The sequence below is a fragment of the Pelophylax lessonae genome, assembly GCF_965119305.1.
Source record: "Pelophylax lessonae genome assembly, chromosome: 3".
Classification (NCBI taxonomy): Eukaryota; Metazoa; Chordata; class Amphibia; order Anura; family Ranidae; genus Pelophylax; species Pelophylax lessonae.
The window spans coordinates 277,168,551-277,196,113 of record NC_138770.1 but is presented as its reverse complement, the minus strand read 5'-3'; the positions used below and the strand labels follow the sequence as shown (position 1 = coordinate 277,196,113).

At 46.3% G+C, this 27,563-nt stretch overlaps 1 protein-coding gene across 1 annotated transcript in view; it reads left to right on the top strand.

Moving 5' to 3' along the window:
* Positions 1-27,563, top strand: part of ZMAT3 (zinc finger matrin-type 3) — a 106,663-nt gene that overhangs the window by 28,866 nt on the left and 50,234 nt on the right. The window contains exon 4 of the mRNA XM_082252588.1: positions 3,175-3,272. Coding sequence (XP_082108714.1) covers positions 3,175-3,272 — 98 coding nt within the window. The remainder of the gene's footprint in view (positions 1-3,174; positions 3,273-27,563) is intronic.

Sequence of the window (27,563 nt, the reverse complement as noted above, 5' to 3'; positions counted from 1 at the left end):
TTTGTGGCTCAGTCATGGGATTCCCTGGTGGACGCCATGGATGTGCTGGTGGCCCCGTGGGGTCAGTATAATCTAATTTACGCCTTCCCTCCTCTCAAGCTTCTGCTAAGACTTCTACACAGGATCAAGGCAGAAGGGATTTCGGTCATCTTAGTGGCCCCTGGCCTGGTCTCGCCGATCTGGTTCGGCTGGTCGCCGATGTTCCTTGGAAGCTTTCTCTCAGGGAGGATCTGCTGTCCCAAGGGCCAATTTTCCATCCTGCTTTACAGTCGCTGGCTTTGATGGCTTGGCTGTTGAACGCCAGGTGCTGATGGATACAGGTTTGTCTGTTAAAAGCTCGGAAATCTACTTCTAAGAACTACCATCGTACGTGGTGTGAGTCTCTTGGGGTTTATCCTCGCTCTTTTTTCGGTGGGTCCGGTCTTGACCTTACTTCAACGGGGGTTTAAGCAGAAACTGGTCTTGAGTACTATCAAGGGTCAGGTGTCGACCTTAGCGGTCTTCTTTTAATGCCCCTTGGCCACATACTCCTTGGTTAGGCACTTGACCCCTCCAGTGTGGTCTCTGTTGCCGCCTTGGGACCTCAATTTGGTGCTTTCAGTGCTTCAGAAGTCTCCTTTTGAGAACCTTAGGGAGATTCCCCTGCTTAAGCTATTCCAGAAGTTGGCCTTTTTGGGAGCTTTCACCTCTGCATGCAGGGTGCGGGAATTGGCGGCGTTACCCTGTCGTTCACCTTACTTGGTGGTTCACAGTGATAAGGTGGTTCTTCACCCCTGTCCGTCGTTCCTTCCTCAGGTTATCTCTGATTTTCATTTGAATGAAGACATTGTGTTGCCTTCCCTATGTCCCAGGCCAAAACATCTGAAGGAAATTGCTTTGCATGCTTTGGATATGGTCTGGGTGATTAGGGTGTACCTGGCAGCTACGGAGTCTTTTAGGAAATCTAAATTGTGCTTATGGATGGGCTGCGGAAAGGGATGTCCGCTTCCTCTGTGACCATTTCCAGATGTATCAGACAGACGGTGATTCAGGCCTTTTTCATCAAGGGTAAGGTTCCTCCTTTCCTGTCAAGGCGCACTCTACTCGGGCACTCATTGGCCTTCCATCATCAGGCATCAGGTTTGCAAGGCGGCCACCTGGTCGTGGCTGCACACTTTCACAAACTTCTATAAAGTGGATGTGTTGACATCTGCAGAGGCTTTCTTTTGGCTGCAAGGTTTTGCAGGCTGCTGTTTAGAGGACCTGGTCCCCTTTGGGAGTGTTTGTTTTTTTTCTGGTGAACTCCAGTTGTTTTGGTTGAGCTCCTGTTTACCTGGTTGGCTATAGTTAGCCTTGGGAATTTCTTTTTTGTTGTTCCCACTCCTCATGTTTAACCACTTTACCACCGGAGGATTTTGCTGTCCTACGTCCAGGCCACTTTTTGCGATTCGGCACTGTGCAAATTTAACTGACAATTGCGCGGTTATGCAACGCCGTACCCAAACGAAATTTACGTCTTTTTTTTCCCACAAACAGAGCTTTCTTTTGGTGGTATATGATCACCTGTGCGATTTTAATTTTTTGCAATACTAATAAAAAAATGCGACAATTTTGAAAAAATAACAATATTTTTCTACTTTGACAGTTAAAAAATATCCAATATATTCAATTCTTGTCATATATTTAGGCCAAAATGTATTTAGCTACATGTCTTTGACAAAAAAATTCTCAATGAGTGTATTTGTAACCGCTTTAAGACCGGAAGATTTTACCCCATTCCTGACCAGGCCATATTTTGCGATTCAGCACTGCGTTACTTTAACGGACAATTGCGCGGTCGTGCAATGCTGTACCCAAATTTATGTCCTTCTTTTTCCCACAAATAGAGCTTTCTTTTGGTGGTATTTGATCACCTGTGCGATTTTTACTTTTTGCACTATAAACAAAAAAAGAGCAGCAATTTTGAAAAAATAACAATATTTTTCTCATTTTTTTATATGAAATTCCCCCCCAAAAAATGTTAAAATCAAAATTTTTTAACATTTTAGGCCAATTAGTTTTCCGCTACATATTTTTGGTAAAAAAAATCGCAATAAGCGTGTATTGATTGGTTTGCGCAAAATTTATCGCGGCTACTAACTACGGGAAATTTATGTCATTTTTATTGTTTTTTTTTTAAACTATTAATGGCGGCGATCTGTGATTTTTTTTGTGGGACTGCAACATTGCGGTGGACAGATCGGACCCTTGACTGACATTTTTGACACTTTTGGGGGTACCAGTGACATTACTACAGTAATCAGTGCTATAAATATGCACTGTTACTGTAAAAATGACACTGGCAGGGAAGGGGTTAACTTTTATTGGTGATCAAGGGGTTAATGTATGCCTGGTGCTTACTAACGTGTGTGGGGGGAGGGGACTGTGTGACACAGGCACAGATCGCAGGTTCAGCTATGCTGAATCCTGCAATCTGTCACTGTTTGTCACTTAGGAGGTCCGCCCGCTTTGTTTACACAAGCGGGCGGATCTCCACACTCGATCGCTGACGATCGGGGAAGAGCGGCGGTGATCACCCCCGCTCCTCCCCTGGTCCGACTCCCGTTGTGACTGAATACAGCTGGAGCGAGCCTCCGGCAGCGCGCGCGCCGCCCACAAGGGGAGGAATCCAGAGACGTAGGTCTACGTCGCTGGACGATTTTGAGCCACTTTGCCGCAGTACAGTCAACGTGACCGGTTAGCAAGTGGTTAACACTGCTTTGGGATATTCCAATGGTTAAGAAGATCAGGAGCTGTGTCCGTGAATGAACGAAAGAGAAAATGGGATACCGTAAAATCCATTTCTCTGATGTTTTTTGACAGACACAGCACCCTCTGTGGAGTTGTAACTTTTCTGACACTATAACAAAACTGAGTACCTATAGCAGAGAAAGGGAGTATACCCACTGGGACTGCCCAGAGGCGTAGCCAGACTTTTTTTCTGCCTAGTGTCCTACTCCTGTAGGGGGCAGTATAACCTAATGGTTAAGAAAATCAGGAGCTGTGTCTGTCAATGAACATCAGAGAAATGGAGTTTACGGTAAGTCAAAAAGCCCATTTTTTTTAAACATTGGTAGCTGCATAAAGGTACAACATTTAATAAAGTTAACAAAAATTGTTCTACAATTCCTAATGCTATGGTTTAATGACACTTAGGGACTCGGCAGAATGCAAGAGAAGAGCTCGAAAAGAAGGGAATGAACATAAGATGATGCAAAATAGAAGAATCGTCTGCTCTCCGCAGAATAATACAGGTATTCTATCAGGGGGACTTGTCCAGGCGGGAGCTGAGAATAGATAGCTTATTGCTACCATGGTAACAGATAAAGGATCTGCTTGTCTGGAGTATGTTAAATGAATATTATGCAGAGACATACACACCTTCCCAAAAATTCAGTTCAGTCTAAATGAACTCTACCTGTAAAGATGACTCAAACGTAATAAAATGTATTCTGTAATTATTTTTCAATGCATAAATCTTTAACAGAAGGCAGCTGAGATTACAAACTACATACAGATGCAAAAGGCCAGATATGAAATGAGAGGGAAAATGTATACTGTATGATTTATCAGCTGTACAACAAACATTAAATTAAACATTGCTTGCTGCTTCTAATAAAGTATACTATTGCTTATTGTAAGTAAAATCGACATGAAATTGAATAAATAAATAAAAGTATAGTCCCCTGTTAAAGGTGAATGGTAGGGAAAAGCACAAGTTGTCCTGCAGTGCAAGGGGAATGCTGATAGGAGGAAAGAGCAGAGAGACAGTGAGACAAACTCATTAGTCAGCTGCTTCTCCTTTTAGTGTTCGGTCACACCGAATGCAGCTTTGAAATCACACAACTTGAAATTGCCCGATTTCTAAGCTGCGTGTCAGTGTAACTTCAGGTGCGACTTGGAAAACATCTGTGCGACTTCATACACAGATGTCTATGCAAGTTGCACCTGAACTTGCAAAAAGTAGTTCAAGAACTACTTTCAAAATCTGTCTGACTCCGATGGAGTCGGAGTCGCACCGATTTGACTTCTTCCATTGCGGATAATAGGGTGCAACTTGTCCTGCTATTTGAAATGATAAAATCACATGACAGGTGGCACCGGTGTGACCAGGGGCTTAGTGTTCAGTCACAGAGTGGGTGTGGGAGGGGCCTCATAAGGGCTTGTCTCTATTGGTGTTACAGATTTACTTCATGCAATAGAGTCTCCTTTTTTTTTTGAACATGTGCAATCACCTTTGGATTGGGAAGTTGTAAGGTTGCCCAACACTACTGCGCTTAAATGCCACACATTCTTTTTTTTTTTTTTTTATGCCTTGCAGTGCTGCTGCTTCTGTGGTTACAGTGCAATCACCACCCTAATATCAATAAATGTATATCTACTAACAGCGAAGTGCTCCTTAATATAAAATTATCAAATGTAGACTCAAATATGCATATAAACAACAAAGCTCATAATATTTACACAGTCATCATAAGTCATGTGCAGAAAAAAGTAAGAAACGTGAAAACAATCCCGTACATCATCCAACTAGGTTGTAAAAAATAAAAAAATAAACGTGGGAACAGTCCCATATATCATCCATTTAGGTTAGATCATCCAATTAGAAGGTATTGTAAGTGTCCATTCCAGAAAAAACACCACCACAGTTCATGTGCCACAAGTAAAGGTAAATCTTCCACAGTAATATAAATAGAAGAAAAATTTCCGCGCTAGATGTGACAGAAAACCAAATGATTAAGAACAATAGTGAGCAGCTGGCACAAAATCAACTAACAGTGATTCAAAAAATACAATAAAAACCAAAAAGTGCAGCGCTGAAATCAGTATACAATTATATAGCTGAAAAGCTCATATAAAGAAAACAAAAAAGGAGAGGGGATAATGTCCAAATGAATAGTCCCAATATTTAGTGCAGAGATGTGAATCCACGTGCAAAATAACTTTCTTCCAGTGACACCAGGGAAAAGTGTAGGAAGGGGACACCCTTGTGCTCAGGTATAACAAGCAGCTTACCGAAATTCCGTGGCTGCTCAGTTTAATGAGACAGCCTCTCCCAGCTAGTAGTAAGTACTAGTAGTACTAGTGGGCCCAGAAGTAGTAGTGGGCCCAGAAGAAGTCTTTCTTATGACGAAACGTTGGCGATCCCAGACATAAACGTCCACACGCCCCCCAACGAAGCCGGCTGTTTATCCATATGCTGATCTGGAGACTTGCGGGACGCCGCGGTTAGATCCATGACCGGCACATACTACATGCCTGTTTTTGTCTTTTAAATTGTAAGTAGTTTTTTTAATAAATTTACCTATTGGTTTACGGGATTACGCTATGGGCCTCTGTTTCTTTCTACATATGGCTTTACGCTCAATGGAGTATATGAGAAGTTCCAAGTGTGCCACATATTAATGTGATCGGTTTAACAACACACCGGAAACGGCTTTCGGCTTTTGGAGTCTTTCGAAGCACCTGAGCTTGATATCGGTTGACCTACTGGTTTACTACTAGCTGGGAGAGGCTGTCTCATTAAACTGAGCAGCCACGGAATTTCGGTAAGCTGCTTGTTATACCTGAGCACAAGGGTGTCCCCTTCCTACACTTTTCCCTGGTGTCACTGGAAGAAAGTTATTTTGCACGTGGATTCACATCTCTGCACTTAATATTGGGACTATTCATTTGGAAATCTTCCACAGTATATGAAATCTTCCACCATGGACTGACACCAAAGAGTGTCACCCACGTGGCAAATTGTGTGTCATTCTCACCTGACATAATGGACCCCTTAAAATTATCAAGGTGGCCCCTTTATTCTCCTTTTTTCTTCTTTCCTTTTTTCTTTTCCTTTCTCTATCTCTTCCTATTCTTTTCCAAATTTTCTCTCTCTTCTTTACACTTGATGCTCTTGCCCTAATATGGAGGGTATATCACTACGACCCTGTCTGGTTGACTGTTGGCAGTACATTTACCATCAATATACATTGTGACTGGTGGCTCGGAAGATGTTAGAGCTTCCTCGTTGAAAAGTTTGCTGTTGCTAGGCCCCCTCCTGTCGCCCGCCTTGGGGGACGGGGGCGTGACTGGCAGGGCTCCTGGTGGGGTGCGCTGCGTTGGGGGAGGTATGCTGGAGGCAGTTTTTGCCCCCCTCCTCCGGTGTGGGCTCTTGTTCGGGGGTCCTCTGGGGCTGGCACTGTTTTTCTGTACTATACCCGTAGCCACTTGGTGTCTATCTGGGCGTTCGCCGCCAATGGCCCAATCTACGTCATATGGTAGATATGAAGTTGTATTTTCCATGCAAGATGTTCCCGGAAACTGGCTTTTTATGCTGTTATGCTTTTGGCCGTGTTTGGCCTTATCCTGTATATTTTCCTTGTTGTACTGTGTGTTTTGTGTTAACTAAAATAAAGATTATATAAAAAAAAAAAATAATCAAGATTGTCAAAAGTGCTTTAACCTCCCTGGCGGTCTGATTATGTCAGAATTTTTGTGCTAAAAGCGGTACATTGTTTTGCATGGAAATATGTTGTTTTATATTTTAGGCCTGTAATTCTTAGGAATAACCCACTTAAATCTGTCCAAACAAGAGTCTAGTAGACATCCCGGGTATGATAAAGTTTGAAACACGTAATCATAAATTATAAAATAATAATAATACATTTTCTTCAATAATATAATCAAACCAAAAACACTGAAATGTGTACAGACAAGGGATGCAATATTACTAGTCACTGTAATAAAGGTTTAGTAAACATCTCGGGTATGAAATATTTTGAAACATGGGACTGCACAAAGTCCGACGTCACAATCGGGACAATAGAATCTGGTTTCTTTTCTTATTTTCCTTCCACTGTCATCTCTCTTCGAGCAACAAACCACGCACACTCTTGTAGGTGCTGACTTTTTCTTAGTTGGTGGGATGTAGTCCATGAAGTGATGACCAGTCAGGCATTCTGGGTTGACAACGCCAAAAGCACGGCTTCCAGATTTGTTCACAGCCATTGATGGTGTTTAGCTCAAAGAAAGAGTTCTGGCGCTACTCCAACAGGTAGTTTCCTGAAAATATCATGCAAACATGTAAAACACAAATATCCATAAAAACACTGTTCGCCCAATCCTAAGTATTGGATAGCTTGTAGATGTGATGAGGAGAAATTAAAGGATGGCGCTCAGGTGTGTTAATAGCTGATAATTACCCCAAAGGAGACATAGATAAATGATCCAATAAAAGTTTATTCCATGAATCCAAAGATAAAAAGCAATACCATGAATCCAAAGAGGCAGCAGTGATACACAGAGACTTCATGGACTGGTAGGAGGAATCACTCATTTAACACATTGCTTTTTATCTTTGGATTCATGGAATAAACTTTTATTGGATCATTTATCTATGTCTCCTTTGGGGTAATTATCAGCTATTAACACACCTGAGCGCCATCCTTTAATTTCTCCTCATTGATGGTGTTTGATGACTCAGCAAGATTTTTTGGCAACTTTTCAAATAAAGTCCGGATGAATCACAGGCTTGTCTCTCTTTTTTTTTTTAGCAGAATGTAGGCATTCCACAAGCATTGCTCAAGAAGATGTCTGAAGATCTACTTATAGTATTTTTTTGCTGCTTCCTCATAGCTGAGTAGAATGTCATTGGTTGGTCGGCTCTATCAACACCTCCCATGATGTTGTTGTAGTCTATCACTACTTGTGGCTTCATTACTTCTTTCCCACCTTTCGTGCGTACCATAACAGTGGAGATGTTATGCACTGTACTCATTGGGCACACATCTTTCTTGTCCCTCCATCGCAGTGCCATCATTTTGCCTTCCTGCCAGGCAACCATTTCTCCTGTCTTGAGCTTTTTTTTTGCCAAACCTTTGTGGCATGTCGCGTCAGTTAGCCCTTACGGTTCCATAGGCATCAGTTTTGTTGTGCAGTAGAACCTCATAAAATTCATGTATAAAAAGTGTCCGTTACACAATAGCCCTGATTTAGCAATGGCTCAATTAGTGAAAGAACAGAAGATGTTGCCATTCCATAATTACTGTATTTTTCATAAATTTTTGTTCCTTTTCCAGTGTATATCACTGAATTCCAAATGTAGCTAGTTGACGATTCGCATAGCCCTCTTTGATGCAATGTATTGCACCCAGCTGAGCCTTCCCTTGTAGGCCATTAGACTTTCATCTATGCTGATGTCTCTTTCTGGCACATAGCTCTGTTGGAAATTCTGAAGAATCATTTGATATACCTCCCAAATTTTTTTTTTAGTTTTGGTGCAGGATGAGTAGTTTCATCAAATTCTTCATTATTTTCAAAGTGGAGATATTTCATTACGAGGGAAAATCTGTATTCTGACATGACCGTGCCCAAGAATGGAGAAGCAAGTAATGTATTGGTTGTCCAATACCACTTCTGCAGGGGTTTCCCAGCCACTCCCTGAAAAATTATTAGGCCCAGAAATTTCCAAAGGTCATCTTTGGTCACTGGTTCCCACTTTCTGCACCTTGCAAACCTCCAATGCGTAGCGCATTGTTGCTCTTTGTACCGGTTGGTCTTGATAACTAGTTTTTTTAATAACCACATCGGTCAAAAATAATTGTAGGTGTGTCAAGGGGTTGTCATGGTCAACGTCCACTTTCATACCAGGTGCTCCTGTAAATGTGAATCTTGGGGGCACTGCCTGATCCGTACCGCAGTCAATAGAGCACTAAGTCCGCACATCACTGAGCTCAGTCGCAGAATTGTCACTGTCGTCACTTTCCGAACCTGATGACGAATTTTCCTAAGAATCGCTATCGCTCAGTTCTTCAAGTAACTCAGTTTCGCTGTTGCTGTTTTCCAGTTCGTCTAAAAACGCTTTTGTGCAAAAAGAACGCTTTTTGGATGCCATGTTCATTCTCAATTTTCCAGGCACAAAGAACTGGAAAAGCACAGGCAGGGCACTGAAAAAGTCACCAGGTAAAATCCTGAGGTGAAATGGCTTGATACAGTGTAATCCAATAGGATAACAACTTTGTATCATGTCATTTGTTTTAGTTACTTTTTTGAAATTGTCGCCGGTTCCACCCCGCTGCGTCGTGACGCTCGCAGGGAAGGGAACCGGAAGACAGGTGCTGACATCTGCCGAGCACACAGCGGGAGAACAGCGGGAGGATGGCTGGAGGACGACTGGGGAGGACGGCGGGGGATCGCCGGGGAAGGTGAGTTTTATTGTGGGGTAATCCCGAGTGTGGCTCGGGGATATTGCTTCTGGTACTATATTAACCCCGAGCCACACTCGGTAATACTGCTAGGGAGGTTAATCACATAGACAACAGGTCGGCAGCACCCAGGTCACATCTCTATATTCCGCAGCTCTTGCATAAAAACGTTCAAAGAGATGCAAAGAAGATCCAATAGTGTACTATAACCAGTGACTTAAAAAAAAAAAAGAATAAAATGGATTAACAATCACAATGTGCAGAGACATTTACAAGTGTCACTTGTGTGTGTGTCTGCATTATGAGTGTTACACCTTTTTATTCTTTTATTTTTTATTATGCAAGAGCTGTGGAATATGGAGATGTGACCTTGGTGCTGCTGACCTGTTGTTATTATTATTGATATTATTAATATTATTATTATTATTATATTATAGATGGTAAAGTCATGGGAAGGGGATCGAGGAGGAGGACATACTACAAGCTCAATTTTAGAAAGATATAAGTTTGAGGAAGTGGTATGACATCCATACTGATATGCCGCTCGGTAAGTGATGTGAATAAAGTGCTCTAGATCACCTTGATTATTTTACCCACTTGTTGAACGCCAGCAGTACATACAGTATCTTACAAAAGTGAGTACACACCTCACATTTTTGTAAATATTTTATATCTTTTCCTGTGACAACACTGAAGAAATTATACTTTGCTACAATGAAAAAAGTGAGTGTACAGCTTGTATAACAGTGTAAATTTGCTGTCCCCTCAAAATAACTCAACACACAGCCATTAATGTCTAAACCGCTGGCAACAAAAGTGAGTACACCCGCTAAGTGAAAATGCCCAAATTGGGCCCAATTAGCCATTTCTCTTACGTCCTCTGACAGTCGCTGCCCTCATATAGTCTTCACCAATGGGGTATTGACCTCTTATCCACAGGAGTAAGCTAGGCAGAAGATTTTGTTAAAAAACACAAAACTTTGCATAGACACACCTACAGGGGGCTGTCCCTCTCGTCCAATACCCCCGGCTAGCCTCATTCCCAATTCAGTTTGTCTTTTGCCTAGATAGGAGTAGGCAGGCTTTCCTGTGCTGGGGCTACAGTCTCAGCCTTTTCTTCTGTTTTTCATTTAATTTTATTCTCTGCTAAGTGTGTTTTTTCTTTACACTGATAGCTTTTTATTTGTTCCTGCGCTTAGTCAGACTTCGGAAGACTACAGCGTTTGCGGAGCTGGGAGTCGGACTGGTTATACTAGAGCCTTACCGAATCCCAGCCTGCCATCGAGTGTTTAGCAGGCTATGCGTACGCCCAGGCCTCGCAAACTACCTGTCCCTGTCCTCAGGGACAAAGCCCGCAAAGTGGCCACTTCACTAGGATACGCCGCGTGTGGCAAACATCCTGTTTTGGCTGACGGCACCCCCACCACCCGGGGTGGGAGGCTTCCCGTCGCAGAGTGGCACCCACAAAATCGCATGGATTGGTGAGTACCATGCTACCCCCTCTGTCTGTGACATTGTATGCTGGGGGTGTGTGTGTGGGGCCTTCTCTCCTGGGGATAGCAGTCTGTGTAGAGTCTGTGTGATCCCCCTCATGGCTGTCCGTGTGGTCCCTGTGTCTCCCTCACGGTCCCTGCTGGGGCGCTATCTGCAGTTATACCGCGCTGTGGGGGGTGTGCGGGGGTCCCTGAGCCCCTTGGGAGAGTGTGTGTCACTTTGGGGTACAGACTTAGTTAATCGGGGCCGCCGGGAGGTAGGATCGCGGGGCCGCCATTTTGGATGTGGGCAGTCAGCTGTGGCTTCTGTGAAGGGCAGTCAGCAGCCATTTTCTAAGTGTAATTTGCGCCCTTCGGGCGCCATTTTGCGTGTGGCACTGTGTCTTTTATTAACAGGGCTCGGCGGCCATTTTCCTGAAGCCTCCCCCACTTTCTATTGGCAGCCATTTTTGGTTAGCTCAGGGCCTCTAGCGGCGTGACTTTACATCCTTTCTGCAGTCGGATCGAGCTGGGAGCTGGTATAGTACAGCTACACTTCTGGGGGGCTTTCTATGCTGCTTTTTGCGGGGTCGTGCCTTGCTGGCAGCTATGTTACTTGGTATTTAGCGGCACATGCTGGTCCTCTTTGCGGCGCTTTGTGGCGGGATCCGCTGCTGACGCTGATTTAAAGAGCCAGCACCCAAAAAATTTTTAAGTATTTTTTTTGGATTCCCGGAGCAGCATGTTCCCCCCAGCGCTGGTGGAGGGTTCAGGTACGCCTAAATCCTCTGCCATGGCTCCCTTGCTGTGCACTTGCTCTGAGTGGATCTGTTTATGTCTGAACGGACCGCTAGAACATGGCCCAGGCTGTCTCAGTCTTCTGATTCTGAGCTAGATGTGGTTGCCACGGACTGTGTGCCCCCTGCAGGGTCTCAGTCCTCTCATTCAGAAGGGGAGGTGGAGGAGGGCAATGAGGGGGATGTTTCCCCCGCTCGGTCGGCCAAAGAAAGAGCTGCTATGTCTGCACTTATTAGTGCTGTTCAGAATACATTACACTTAGAGGATGAGCCCCATCCGCCGGGTAAGCAGTCATCATTTGGGACCCGCAGAACCCAGACAGCGGCTCAGGTATTTCCCTGTCCCGCTGAGTTTCACGAAACGGTGAACGAACAATGGCGCAATTTAAAGCGCACCTTTGTGGTACCTAAGCGGTTTCGGTACTGTTGTCCTTTTGCGTCTCCAACGGATTCGCACTGGATTGTGGCCTCTAGGGTGGACCACACGGTATCCAGATTACACAAGGCCACTCTGATGCCCACGGAGGCTTATCCGGTGCTTAAAGACCCGGCGGATAGGCGGGTGGAATCTCTTCCCCGCCACTTTTATGTGGTGGCAGGTTCCTTGCTGAAGCCTGTGTTCGCCTCAGTAATGGTCTCTGTGGCTGTGGTGGAGTGGACTAGGGTGCTCAGACGCACCCTTGTGGCTGATTGCGCCCCTCCTGCTACTTGGAGATGGTGGACCAAAATTGTTCAGGCGGTTTTTATGCCTGTGTGATGTGGCCTTGGATGAGGCCCCTTTAGCCTTACGCTTCTCTGCTGTCGCAGTGATAATCCGTCGCCTTGTGTGGCTGTAGAGCTGGTCGGCAGACCAGACTTTCAGGAAGATGGTGTCTGACATCCCTTATGCAGGGAATTGCCTTTTTGGGGACTCCCTGGAGGAGTTGGTGAAGGGGGTCACTGGGGGGTGAAAGCACTCTGCTGCCCCATGTGTCCAAGGGTACGTTTTTTCCTTTAATCCCAACCAGGGGTCCTTTTGTGGCTTTAAGGCACATGACAAGGGCGAATCCTTCCAGGCCTCTGGTGCCCAGAAGAAGCCTTGGGCGGGCAAGTTTATACCTGCCCACCCTGGCACGGCAGCCCCGTCCGCCATTCAGGACAGATGGGTTCAGGAACTCATTCGGTCGGGGTACATTTTTCGATCGCGCCCAGCAGACAGATTCTTTCCCTCAAATCTTCATTGACCCCAGATCATTTTCACGATCTTCAATGGGCAGTTCAGGATCTCCTCGCCCAGGGGGTGATCGTCCCGGTGTCACATCGGGACAGGTTTTCGGGGGGTTTTACTCTAATCTGTTCACGGTGCCCTGAAAGGATGGCAAGGTGCGTCCGATTCTGGACCTAAAGTTTCTAAACCGCTTTGTGAGGGTTCAAACAAATCCCGTATGGAATCCCTCTGATCAGTGGTGGCCTCTCTGAGCCCGGAAAATTCCTGGCTTTAATCGACCTCAAGGATGCTTTTCTACACATCCTTATATTCGAGGGTCATCAGAGGTACCTCCGATTCGCGGAGGAGCGCTATCAGTTCGTGGCATTACCTTTCGGTCTCGCCTCGGCTCCAAGGGTGTTTACCAAAGCTTTGGCTCCTTTTCTGGCCCTGTTGCGGGCGCAGGGGATCGCTATCCTTGGATATCTGGACGATCTCCTGTTGAGGTAGAGTTCCAGTTTTACTCTGTTGCGCGTTCTGTCAACCACGCTCCAGGAGTTCAGGTGAGCCATCAACTTTTAGAAGTCGACATTGCTCCCTTCTGTTCCTCTCCCTTATCTGGGAATGGTCCTGGACTCCGTCCATGCAAGAGTTTTCCTGCCGGAGGACATACTCTGGACTCTGCTGAACGAGGTCAGGTCCCTCAGGGACAGCGAATCCTCATCACTCAGGACCTGCATGCGGTCCCTAGGCTTGATGGTGTCAGCCTTCGAGGTGATGCCGTTTGCACAGTTCCCCACGCGATCTCTGCAAGCGGAGATCCTTGCAGGTGGGACTGGCATCCTCAGTCCTTGAACAGGAGGATGTCTTTGAGTCACTGGGTCAGAGCGGACCTTCTGTGGTGGCTCCAGTCTCCGACTCTGACAGAAGGGAAATCCTTGCGGCCGTTGTTATGGACGGTGCTCACCACGGATGCCAGCCTGTCGGGCTGGGGTGGCGTTCTGGGCAAATTGTGTGCCTAGGGCACTTGGTTGTAGGAGGAATCTTCCCTACCGATACATGCCTTGGAACTGAGAACGATCAGACTCCATTTGCTCCGTTGGTGGGATCGTCTTCAGGGCCACCCTGTGCGGGTACAGGCGGACAACACCACTGCAGTGGCGTACATCAATCACCAAAGGGGCACCAAGAGTGCCCGGGCGGCCGAGGAAGTGGCGGAGATTTTGCCTTGGGCTGAGACGCGGGTCTCTGCGCTTTCGGCAGTTCACATTCCAGGTATGGAACACTGGCAGGCCGACTATCGGAGTCACCAGACCCCAGACTCCTACACCCGGAGGTGTTTTAGATGCTGTGTGCGCGATGGCGCGCCTCCTCTAAACAACAAGGTGGGAAGGCTCGTGGCAAGTACACGCGATCCTCTGGCAGCCGCCTCGGACGCGCTGGTGGTGCCTTGGAATCAGTATCGCCTGATTTATGCCTTCCCTACGGTCCAGTTGTTGTCACGGTTCCTTCGCAGGTTGGTCTCGGAACTGAGGTTGGTGGTCCTGGGGGCCCGGACTGGCCACGCCGGTCTTGATACACGGACGTCATGCAATTGGTCGTCGAGCCTCCCTGGCGACTCCCCTTACGACACGATCTGTTGTCTCAGGGGCTGTTCTTCCATCCTGCTTTACAGTCGCTGGCCTTGACGGCGTGATTGTTAACAGCCAGATCTTGAGACATCGTGGTCTCTCACCGGAGGTCACTCATGCCTTGCTTAGAGCTAGGGAGGCCTCGTCCGGTAAGTTTTTCTTATCGTACCTGGAAGGCTTGCTTCGCCTGGTGCGAATCGCAGGGTTTCCACCCTTGCTACTTTTCGGTGGCAAGGGTGTTAGCCTTCCTGCAATCCGGTGTGGACCTACGTCTTGCGCTGTTGAGGGTCAGTTATCTGCGCTGGCCATTCTTTCCAGTGTCCTTTGGCGTCAAATTCCTTGATCCGCACCTTTATTCAAGGGGTGCGTCATTTGGCCCCCCTTGGGACTTCTTGAGATTCCTCTTCTTGCACTGTCACGGAAAGTTGCCTTTCTGGTGGCGATCACATCTGCTTGCAGTGTGTCGGAGTTGGCGGTCTTATCTTGCCGCTCCCCCTACCTGGTGGTTCATAGGGATAAGGTGGTCTTGCGACCTCATCAGTCCTTCCTTCCGAAGATGGTGTCTGATGTCCATCTCCATGAGGACATTGTTTTGCTTTCGCTGTGTGCGAATGCTACACATCCTACGGAGTTTTGCCTTGCATTCCTTGGATGTTGTCAGGGCGATCAGGGTTACCTGTCGTCTACTGAATCCTTCAGAAGGTCGGATTCTCTTTTTTTGTCCTTCCTGAGGGCCTCGGAAGGGGATGGCTGCGTCTGCGGCAACCGTTCCTGTCTGCTTCAGACGGACAATTGTACAGACTTATTCGCCTAGGGATCGGGTTCCGCCCTTCCCTGTCACGGCGCACTCTTCTTAGCGGAGGGTGCGTTTTGGGCCTTTCGCCATCAGGCGTTGGTGTCCCGGATGTGCAATGCGGCGCCCTGGTCGTCCCTGCACACCTTTACAGAGTTTACTAACTTGATGTTTTTGGCATCGGCAGATGCCTCCTTTGGCCACAAAAGTTCTGAGAGCGACAGTACTTTGGGGGAGACATGGCCTTTTTAGCGTGTCCCCTCCTGTGGGGGGTTTTTCCCCCTTGGTTATTTTACCTTCCTGGGTTTGTTCGCTACTGTTGAGCTTTCCTGTTACCCAGTGGGTTACCTTTCTGGTTCAGATAAGGTTCGTTTATCTGACCTTGGGTGCTTCGTTACCTTGAGACGTTTGCGTTTCCCACCCCTCATGTCTACACTGCTTTGGGACATCCCATTGGTGAAGACTATATGAGGGGCGGCGACTGTCAGAGGACGTAAGAGAAAACTGAATTTTTGTAAAATCTTACCGTAAAATTCCTTTCTCTGAGTCCTCTGACATTCGCCGCCCCCACCCCTCTTTTGGGGATCATGGACTATCTACTGCTTGCTACCAAACTGAATTGGGAATGAGGCTAGCCGGGGGTATTGGACCAGAGGGACAGCCCCCTGTCGGTGTGTCTATGCAAAGTTTTGTGTTTTTAACAAAATCTTCTGCCTAGCTTACTCCTGTGGATAAGAGGTCAATACCCCATTGGTGAAGACTATATGAGGGGCGGCGACTGTCAGAGGACTCGGGGAAAGGAATTTTACGGTAATATTTTACAAAAATGCAGTTTTTTCCTTCCCAGTGTCATGTGACTCGTTAGTGTTACAAGGTCTCAGGTATGAATTGGGAGCAGGTGTGTGCAATTTGGTATTATTGCTCTCACTCTCTCATACTGGTCACTGGACGTTCAACATGGCACCTCATGGCAAAGAATTCTCTGAGGATCTGAAAACAAGAATTGTAAAGATGAGACCAAGATAAAGATGGCCTAGGTTATAAGAAGATTGCCAAGACCCTGAAACTGACTTGTAGCAGGGTGACCAAGACCATACAGCAGTTTAACAGGACAGGTTCCACTCAGAACAGGCCTCGCCATGGTCGACCAAAGAAGTTGAGTGCATGTGCTCAGCATCATGTCCAGAGGTTGTCTTTGGATAATAGATGTATGGGTCCTGCCAACAATGCTGCAGAGGTTGAAGGAGTGGGGGGTCAGCCTGTCAGTGCTCAGACCATACGCTGCACACTGCATCAAATTGGTCTGCATGGCTGTTGTTCCAGAAGGAAGCCTCTTCTAAAAATAATGCACAAGAAAGCCTGCAAACAGTTTGCTGAAGACAAGCAGACTAAGGACATGGATTACTGGAACCATGTCCTGTGGTCTAAAGAAACCAAGATAAACTTATTTGGTGCAGATGGTGTCAAGCGTGTGTGGCAGTAACCAGGTAAGGAGTACAAATACAAGTGTGTCTTGCCTACAGTCAACAGTCAAGCATGGTGGTGGGAGTCTCATGGTCTGGGGCTGCATTAGTGCTGCCGGCACTGGGGAGCTACAGTTCATTGAGGGAACTATGAATGCCAACATGTACTGTGACATACTGAAGCAGAGAATGATCCCCTCTCTTTAGAGACTGGGTGGCAGGGCAGTATTCCAACATAACCCCTTCCAACCCTGGAAGGGGTTATATAATAGATTATAAAAAGGAAGAAGAAGTGATTGGTGCTGCCAGTATATATGTGAAATACAATAAATAATCTATATTGACATGGTGTGTATACAAAAAGGGAAAAGTAGATGTATGTATGTATATGTAGAGGAAAATAAATTATTAATATATAAATCACCTCTGAATTATTAATAATTTATTTTCCTCTACATATACATACATACATCTACTTTTCCCTTTTTGTATACACACCATGTCAATATAGATTATTTATTGTATTTCACATATATACTGCTACTGGCAGTGGTGGTAGGAGGCTGGAGTGGTGGATTAGAAAGGAGCACAGCCGCATACATTACATTACTCACTCGTGCAGGCTGCAGCCCTCCCCACACGTTCAGTGAGTCTCACTCTCCGCCCTAGTTTTCTCAATGGCACATTCAGGGAGCCAATCACGCCGTGAGTAGCGGCACAGCGAACCAATCAGGTGTGCAGGCACGCGTGATTGGTTAGCTGTGCAGCTGCTCACGGCGTGATTGGTTGCCTGAATGTGCCATTGAAAAAAACTAGGGCGGAGAGTGAGACTCACTGAACGTGTGGGGCGGGCTGCAGCCTGCAGTGGATTAGATGTGTGAGTTCTCCTCCGAGTCCCTGCCTAACACGGAAGTCTGCGAGTCCTCCTGTCCTCCTCCGAGTCCCTCCCCCTGCCTATGCAAATATCGTGACCTCGGCGATATGAATATCGCCTACGGCCTCAGAACGATAGTCGATATCATATCGACTATCGTTCAGCCCTACTTTGGACCCAATTTGGACATTTTCACCTAAGGGTGTACTCACTTTTGTTGCCAGCGGTTTAGACATTAATGGCTGTGTGTTAAGTTATTTTGAGGGGACAGCAAATTTATACTGTTATACAAGCTGTACACTCACTACTTTACATTGTAGCAAAGTGTCATTTCTTCAGTGTTGTCACATGAAAAGATATAATAAAATATTTACAAAAATGTGAGGGGGGTACTCACTTTTGTGAGATATTGTATACTGACGCAGGTCGGCTCTGTCCCGTGAAACAAAGTAACTGTACACCACTTCACAGGGGCGCACGCAGGCTTATTGTCCACAGGAGGAGTCAATCAGCGGGTTCGGTGGCCACGATTGCCGCCGGGCACCCGCAGATGCTCTCTGGAGACAGAATGGCAGTCTGCCGTTGTAAACACGGCAGACCAGGGTGCTGTTAGTAATGAACAGAGGGATCTTGTGTTCCTCCTATTTAGGAACACATGTCTCTGTTCATTCAGTGAATTCCACCCCCAACAGTTAGAAAACACCCCCTAGGGACACATTTAACTCTTTGATCGCTCCTGGTGTTAACCCCTTCCATGCCAGTGTCATTGGTACAGTAACAGTGCATATTTATAGCACAGATTACTGTAGTAATGTCACTGGTCCCCCCAAAAGTGTCAGTTAGGTGTCCGATCTGGCTGCCGCAATGTCGCAGTCCCGCTAAAAATCGCTGATCGCCGCCATTACTAGTAAAAAAAGTAAATAAAAATGACATAAATCTTTCCCCTAGTTTGTAGATGCGATAACTTTTGCGCAAACCAATTAAGATACACCTATTGGGATTTTTTTTTTTACCAAAAACATGTAGCAGAATACATATTGCCCAAAATGATGAAAAATTTGATTTTTACATTTCATTTTTTTTTTGAGAATGTTTTATGGCAGAAAGTAAAAAAATAGTTTTTTTTTTTTTTTTCAGAATTGTTGCTCTTGTTTTTGTTTATAGCGCAAAAAATAAAAATCGCACTGGTGATCAAATACCACCAAAAGAAAGCTTTATTTGTGGGAAAAAAAAGACATCAATTTTATTTAGGTACAGCGTTGCACGACCGCGCAAGTGTCAGTTAAATTAAAGCGGTGCCGTAGTGCAAAAAATGGCCTGGTCGTTAGGGGTAAAACCTTCTGGTCCAGAAGTGGTTAAGGGGTCCATCACATCAGGTGAAGAGCACCCAACTGGGTACATGATTTTGGTGGTAGTCCTTGGTGGAAGAGGAAGAATTCTTATATTGTTGCACATAAACTATGGTGGTGTTTTTTCTGGACTCTTACAATCTAATTGCATGATCTAACCTAATTGGATGACATATGAAACTTTTATTATGTGTTTTTTTACTTACAACCTAGCTGGATGATGTACGGTATTTTTTTTTATGTGTTTTAATGTTTTCTGCACATTACTTATTAAGTAAATTTATGGGCTTTATTGTTTATATGCACATTTCAGCCCACTGTGTAAATATCAAACTGGATGACAAAAAAACAAATCTTTTGGCAGGTAAAACAACCCCCTTTGTGTATTTTTTCCGTGTGTTGAGAAGTTTGCCCGGAGTTCAGTGTTAAAGGATAGCACTGTGTATGCTTTGATTGCATTATGGTTCATGTTAAATGTTCTTCAAAGGATACTTTGCACTGCCAAGCAAGGTCCACTTATTTATTCTTGGCCCTCATCTCAGCAGAGTACAGCAGTGTGTGATGGTGTGTGTGTGGGAAAGGAAAGAGGGGGGGGGGGCAAGGGGGGTGCAGTGTGCAGCCTGGTCAGTGGGGCGGGATGGAAACAGAGGGGTGCTGTGCCTGGGACAGCAGTGCACATCTTCAGGACTACTTTGTGATAGAACAGCATGGTGACTGGCATGTCCCAGCTTTAATTCGCAGATTGACTCTTTTTAAAGATCATGTACAGTAGTTGGCATCACTGAATGTGCAGGCATGGCCAGTGTGTTTTCCAGTGTGTCTGTACAATTTCTCTGCAACCTGACATCTGGGCAGGATGCAATTTCTGAACAGAAACGAAATCCAGTAAAAGGTAAAGAACTATTAAAGGGGATGACATTTGCAGACAGAACTAATAAAGGGGATGACATTTTCAGACAGTAAGCAGAATTTTTACGCCATAGTATGGATGGCTACAGTTTAGCTTTAAAAGTTTCAGGCACCAGGCCTCAATATAACTGTTCTTACTATTTTTACTTCTGTATTTTTAAAATCAGTATTTGATTTTTAATTAGACCCGAGTTTTAGCATGAATACAGTCACACCTATTACATTACATTTAGAGGATGAAGTATTCTTGTTCATTACATTTTTTTGTTGACAGAATTTTCCTTTGTCTGAATGCAATGAGTTAATAAACATTCTATTGTTAGCATAACGGAAATAACAATTTGAATAACCTATTTCTCTTCATTAAAAATGTCTCTAATCTAATGTTCTTTTAAGAATAGTCCTTAATCACAGTTATTTCAATGAGACAGCTGTATTAAACCATATGCCAGTTTTCTCTTTCTTCTGTCAATATAGTAAATACATTGTATATTTTAGGGACATTTAACATTTAACTTGCTGTAATGGAAATATTAAAGTGTATCTATAGCTCAAATGTTTTATTTATTTATGTGGGGAAGGTTACAATTTCTGTCAAGTTTTACTGCTGTTCAGTGCTCAGCTAGAAAGATTTATCCTCACTTCCTGTCCCAGGGACATGCATTTTCACCAGACAGGAAGTGAGGGAAACTCTCCAACAGCAACACAAACAGAAGTAAAAATTCTAGAACCTGAAGAGCTCTGTTCGTCCGACTCCCCACTGCGCCACAAGATCTCCTCGCTGTATAAGCTCCTGACGAGCCCTGAGCCCGCCTTCAGACCCCTATTCTTAACCCGTTGGGAAAAAGATCTAGGGCTTTCTCTGTCCGACCATCAGGTGGAGCGTATTTTCTTCTTTACCTATAAGACCTCTACGTGCTCCAGATATCAAGAAGCCGGGTACAAATTCCTGACCCGGTGGTATTTCACCCTGGCCAGGCTGCATAAGATGTTCCCCTCGTGTTCGGATCTTTGCTGGCGCTGTGGGGAAGAGGTGGGATCCCTTCTCCACATATTCTGGTCCTGCAGTCGCCTACGCCCCTTCTGGGCAGAGGTACTGCGCATCTCGCAGAAGTTCACGGATCATACCCTCACTCTAGATCCCGCACTCTTCCTCCTCCACCACAATAGCTTTCCGCATTCGTCCTACCGGAAGTCGATCCTGCCGCTCCTACTCACGGCCGCCAAGAGTTTCATCCCTCTTCTCTGGAAACAGTCACAGCCCCCCACAGTGGCCATGTGGTTGAGAAAAGTAGCAAATATTAATGAAATGGAAGATCTAGTGGCGGCTGAACGAGGCTTGCGAGAAAAGTTCCTCAAACGGTGGTACTACTGGCATGAGTTTAGCTTCTCCGCTGAATGAATACAAAGATATGCTCGCTTAACTGGGTGTCGGCGTGCGGGTTGGCCATCCCCCCCTCTTTTTTTTTTTTCTCCCCATCCTTGCCTTCCCACTCTCACCACTCTTTACCCCCCCCCCCCTACTGCTTTCTCCTCCCATCACCTTTCTCTTCTTTCTGCTCTTCCCCCTTCTAGAAAACTACCCTCCCCCTGGGCATGTATGCACTTCATATACGGTGATGACTGTGGGTGTCAGCCTAGTTCCTCCTCACCTTAACGGACCGGCCGTTTGAGAAATGCCGGTGGAGGGGAGGTCCTGTCTGGGAGATCTGCGCCCCGCAGCCCACGTTTTTTTTTTAACTTCCATATACTGTTATAGCGGTTTGAACACATGTTCTCTCATAATAATGTCTAAACCACCGGGAACAAAAGTGAGTACCCCCCTAAGTGCAAATGTCCGAATTGGGACCAAAGTTTCAATATTTTGTGGCCACCATTATTTTCCAGCACTGCCTTAACCCTCTTGGGCATGGAGTTCACCAGAGCTTCACAGGTTGCTACTGGAGTCCTCTTCCACTCCTCTGTGAAGTTATTACGGAGCTGGTGGGTGTTAGAAAACTTGTGCTCCTCCACCCTCTGTTTGAGGATGTCTCACAGATGCTCAATAGGGTTTAGGTCTGGAGAGATGATTGGCCAGTCCATCAACGTCTTGGAGGTGTGTTTGAGTTCGTTATCATGTTGGAATACTGCCCTGCAGCCCAGTCTCGGAAGGGAGGGGATCATGCTCTGCTTCAGTATGTCACAGTACATGTTGGCATTCATGGGTCCCTCAATCAACTGTAGCTCCCCAGGGCCAGCAGCACTGATGCAGCCTCAGACCATGACACTCCCACCACCATGCCTGACTGTAGGAAAGACACACTTGTCTTAGTACTCCTCACATGGTTGCCACCACACACAGTTGACACCATCTGAACCAAATTAGTTTATCTTGGTCTCACCAGGCCACAGAACGTGGTTCCAGTAATCCATGTCCTTAGTCTGCTTATCTTCAGCAAACTGTTTTTGGGCTTTCTTGTGCATCATCTTCAAGAGGCTTCCTTCTGGGATGACAACCATGCAGACCAACTTGATACAGTGTGCGGCGTATGGTCTGAGCACTGACAGGCTGACCGTCCATCCCTTCAACCTCTGCTGCAATGCTAGCAGCACTCATACGTCTATTTCCCAAAGGCAACCTCTGGATATGAAGCTGAGCACATGCACTCAACTTCTTTGGTCGATCAAGACGAGGCCTGTTCTGAGTGGAACCTGTTCTGTTCAACCGCTGTATGGTCTTGGCCACCATGCTTCAGCCCAGTTTCAGGGTCTTGGCAATCTTCTTATAGCCTAGGCCATCTTTATGTAGAGCAACAATTCTTTTTTTCAGATCCTCAGAGAGTGCTTTGCCATGAGGTACCATGTTGAACTTCTAGTGACCAGTATGAGAGAGGGAGAGCTATAACACCAAATTTAACACATGTGCTCCCCATTCACACCTGAGACCTTGTAACAATAAAGAGTCACATGACATCAGGGAGGGAAAATGGCTAATTGGGCCCAATTTGGACATTTTTACTTAGGGTTGTACTCATTTTTGTTGCCAGCGGTTCAGACATTAATGGCTGTGTGTTGAGTTATTTTGAGGGGACAGAAAATTGACATTGTTCTACAAGCTGTACACTCACTACTTTACATTGTAGCAAAGTGGCATTTCTTCAGTGTAATCACATGAAAAGATCTAATAAAATATTTACAAAAATGTGAAATGTGAGGGGTGCACTCACTTTTGTGAGATACTGTGTGTGTGTATATATATATATATATATATATATATATACATAGTGTGTGTGTGTGTGTGTGTGTGTGTGTGTATGTGTGTGTGTGTATATATATATATATATATATATATATATACACAGTAGGGAAAATTATTTTCTCTTTCGTTCATTGACGGACACAGCTCCTTATGTTTTTGACAGTTGGGTTATGCTGCCCCCTACACTAAGCAGGAAAAAGTTTGACTACGCCTCTGGGGCAGTTCCAGGGGGTATACTCCTACTCTCAGCTATAGGCGTTCCGTTTTTTTCTGCCTAGTCAGGGGTAAGGACCTAGTTCCATACTGGGATCTCTGGTCCTGGCAATTGTATCCTTTTAAATTGAATTTTTTTCTATCTTTGTTGTTCCTGTAAGAATCTACTATTAACTGGCTGAATAATCTAGATCCAGAGGGTCCCCCCAATCTGGCCAGTGAGAGTGCTAGGTCGGCAGCTATCATAGCCCGAACGGGGGCTTGCCTGCTAATTAACCACCTCCCACCCGGGCCATAGTACATATACGGCCGGGTGGGAGTCTCGTCCTTCTGAATGGACGTTCCGGAACGTCCTTCAGAAGGAGCGAGATCGCGCCGCCGCGGGCACGCGCAGCGGCGCGATCCCGATGTGCCTGTGTCCCTCGGACACAGCGCAACAAGATGCGTCAGGAGGGCCCTGTGATTGGCCCTCCTGATCACATGACGGCTGTGTCCAATCACAGCCGTCATGCAATGTAAATACAGCCGTTGTAACGGCTTCGATCTCTTCTCCTCCCTGACAGATCCTGTCAGGGAGGAGAAGAAGAGGATCGATACTGGAGCTGGGGTGATCAGTGAGTATTTCTAAGTACTCACTGATCACAGGGGGGGTCTGTGCTGGTAATCAGATGATTGATTACCAGTGCAGCCCTGGGGGGAGGGGATGCCACTAGAGCCCCCAGGGATGCCCACCCATGACCACCAGGGATGCCCACCATGGCCACCAGGGATGGCAAACAGCCTGCCAGTAGTGCCCTCCTATCAGTGCTGCCCACCAATGCAATATATCAGTGCTGCCCACCAGTGCCCGTTATTGCCATCCACCAGTGCTGCCCACCAGTGCCCATTATTGCCCACCAGTGCTGCCTATCAGTGCCCATCAGTGCCCCCCATCAGTGCCAATCAGTGCCGCCCATCAGTGCCAATCAGTGCTGCCCATCAGTGCCGATCAGTGCCACCTATCAGTGCCCACCAGTGCCCATCAGTGCCGCCGATCAGTGCCCATCAGTGCTGCCTATCAGTGCCCATCAGCGCTGCCTATCAGTGCCCACCAATGCTACATATCAGTGCTATCTATCAGTGCCACATATCAGTGTCCATCAGTGCTGCATATCATTGCTACCTATCAGTGCCCATCAGTGCTGCATATCAGTGCCACCCCATCAGTGCCACCCCATCAGTGCCACCCAATCAGTGTCTCCTCATCAGTGCCTGTCAGTGCGGCATCATCAGTGCAGGAAAAAACGTATCTATTCACAATATTTTATAACCTAAACAAAAAAACTTTTTTTTTTTTTCAAACTTTTCTGTCTTTTTTTATTTGTGCACCAAAAAAGAAAAAACCTGACAGTGATCAAATACCACCAAAAGAAAGCTCTATTTGTGGGGAAAAAATGACACAAATTTGGTTTAGGTACAATGTTGCATGACCGCGCAATTGTCATTCAAAATGCAACAGCGCTAAAAGATGAAAATTGGTCTGGGAAGGAAGGGGGTTTAAGTGCCCAGTATTGAGGTAGTTAAACATCTTGCGAGAGCGCATAAGACCTAGCCTCGCCCTGAGTCACAGTGTTCCTCCCCTATTCTGATGGAGTGGTGGTCTGTCTGGAGCGGTGCCTATCTGTTCCTGGTATGGTAAATACCTGTCTCCCCTATATTCCTGAAGGTTTTTCGGGTGGACTTGGGCCCCTACCTCTGGCAGTCAGACTCCCGGGTTCCCCTCTTGCCTATGCAGCATCTCCCCCCCCTTCTAGGTGATCCTCTGCGGACTTGTTCCCCCCATCTGCCTACAACACCACCCCTAATGGGGTGGGAATATCTTTTAAGTTGGTCTGGGTTGTTGAGCTGGCGATGGGGGGGGGGGGGGTGCGCGCCACCGGTGACTGGATGATCGACTTCTTGGAGAGGGCTGTACCTGGCTGGTGGGTGCTCTTGCCAGGGCCCCGCTTACTGCTGGGCTCATGTTCGGTGCTCCTGAGGTCCCCCCTTGGCCACCCGGGAGCCGCTATTTTCATAGGACCTTTTCTGCTGTGGATCGTGGCCATGTTTGTGTAGCCTTGGTGGCCATTTTATTGTGGTTTATCATTGAAAATAGCAGTGGCCATGTTTTGAGGCTATAGGGGCAGTGATTTCTGCGGTGGGAGCTGCTCCATATCCCCTCGTGCTGACTCCTGGATCTTTCTCTTCCTGATGGACACATGGTGAACAGTTTGCCTGGTGCTGTAAGTGCCTGATCAGTGGTGGTGAGTCTTTTCGTGGGGTTTTCTCTCCTCTCTCTGCTAAAGCAGTGGTAGTGCTCTGTGCTGGACCCTCTGGTACCGCCAGCGCGGTGGGGGGTGCCTCTAGCCATGTTATACACTTTTTTTGTGTGGGTCCTCCTTTTTTCCTTTAGAGTTCCTGGAGCACATTTCCCCACCGTTTAGAGGCTTCCGGGCCCTCTGGGTCCCACCAATCCCTGACTGCACTGACGGCGGTCCTGGAGTCCTAAGTGTCCTAGGTGGATATGGTCCTGGGATAACGGGCTAGCAAAAAGCGTCCCCCCACCTTCCCCTTCTTCACTGTCTCATCAGATCCTGATTCTTATTCGGCTGCTGTTACCCTTCTGGGTCTGCATCCACACACCCTGCTTGCTCAGACAGATGATTTCTCTGCTCCTCTAGCCATGAAAAGGCACTGGTGGATGCGCTGATTGTGTTAATGTGTGAAAGATGGGGGATGCGGCTGATGCTGTTGTCGGAGGCACCGGTCCCTTTTGGCACCTACAGGCCCTCCAAGGTGGCGAGAGTGTTCCCCTTCCCCTCTTACATTGATAATATTGTCACTAAGGTTGTCCAAAACGCACCTTTGCAGTCCCTAAGTGTTTTGTGATGCGGTATCCTTATGAGAATTCCTTGCTTAAAAAATGGACGGTCCCAGCTGTAGTGGACTCGCCGTTCTCCAGGTTAAATCAAGCCACCTTAATACTGGTTGAGGAGTTCCCAGCCTTTAAGGATCTGGCTGATAGGAGGTCGGAGGCTCTAACCCGCCATATGTTAACTGTGGCTGGTTCGGCACTTAGGCCGGTATTTACTGTTAATTAAAGTGAAATTATATTCCCACCAGCCGCGCATTAACCCAAAACAAACATTTTAAAATATAAATGAATCAGTGTCATAAACATATAACTATTTATAAATGAACAAAAGTCCAAAAATGTGCCCTGCAATAAATTAATTAATTAGTGCCAAAAAGCATATAGTTATCTAGAGGGTCCGAGGTATTCCTTCAGTGCTTACCACCTCCACGATGGCACAACGGACCTTTCGGAAAGTACCTTCGCTCACCCGATCACTATCTTCCGGTATGCCGCGTAGCCGCGCCCTGACACGTGTTTCGTCACATCCGAATTTGTCAAAGGGGGGGTACCTCGGACCCTCTAGATAACTATATGCGCTAATATTGTTTTATCCTATGTGAGTGCAATAATATTGGGCTTGATTTTTAATTAAAAAAAGGTCAAACTGTATTGCACTAGTGGACTCTTTTTCTCCTTACATATACATCTGAGTGAGGAAGAGGTGACATGCAGGAGCAGTCTGAGGAGGATTCCTTGATTTTGCTACATTGATTTATTATGCGCATTGGGCCCTAACCATGAAGATGGTGGGCATTAGTATCGGATGAGTTGCCTAGCTTCTAGAGTCCAGACTGCTGATCAATGTACTTGAACTCCGAGCGATCAGACTTTGTCTGGATCATTGGACAGTTCGCCTTCAGGGGTGTCTGGTACGCATTCAATCGGACAATGCCACGGCTGTGTCCTATGTCAATCACCAAGGAGGCACAAGAAGTGCCCTGGCAGCTCAGGAGGTAGCCAGTATTCTAAGGTGGGCAGACCGAATCGTTCCAGCCCTCTCTACCGTACACATTCTAGGGGTGGAAAATTGGCCATTAGATTATCTCAGTCGACAGGCGGTGGACCAGGGGGAATGGTCTCTTTATCCAGAGGTGTTTCATCAGTTGTGTCTCCGGTGGGGTACTCCTGAGGTGGACCTGTTTTCTTCTCATCTCAACAGGAAGGTACAGATGTTTGTGGCACGGTCTCGGGATCCTCTAGCCGACGCCACAGACACCTTAGGGGCTCCTTGGAGCCAGTATTGCCTGATTTACTCCTCCCCCCCTCTCAAACTTCTGTCAAGACTCCTGCACAGGATCAGGGCAGAAGGGATTCTGGTCATATTAGTTGCTCCAGACTGGCTTTGCCAGTCTTGGTACGCCCATCTGGTACGGCTGGTCGCCAATGCTCCTTTGGAGACTTCCTATCAGGGAAGAGCTGTTTTCCCAAGGACAATCTTCCATCCTGCTTTACGGTCGCTGGCTTTAATAGCTTCGGGGATGAAAGCCAGGTGCTGAA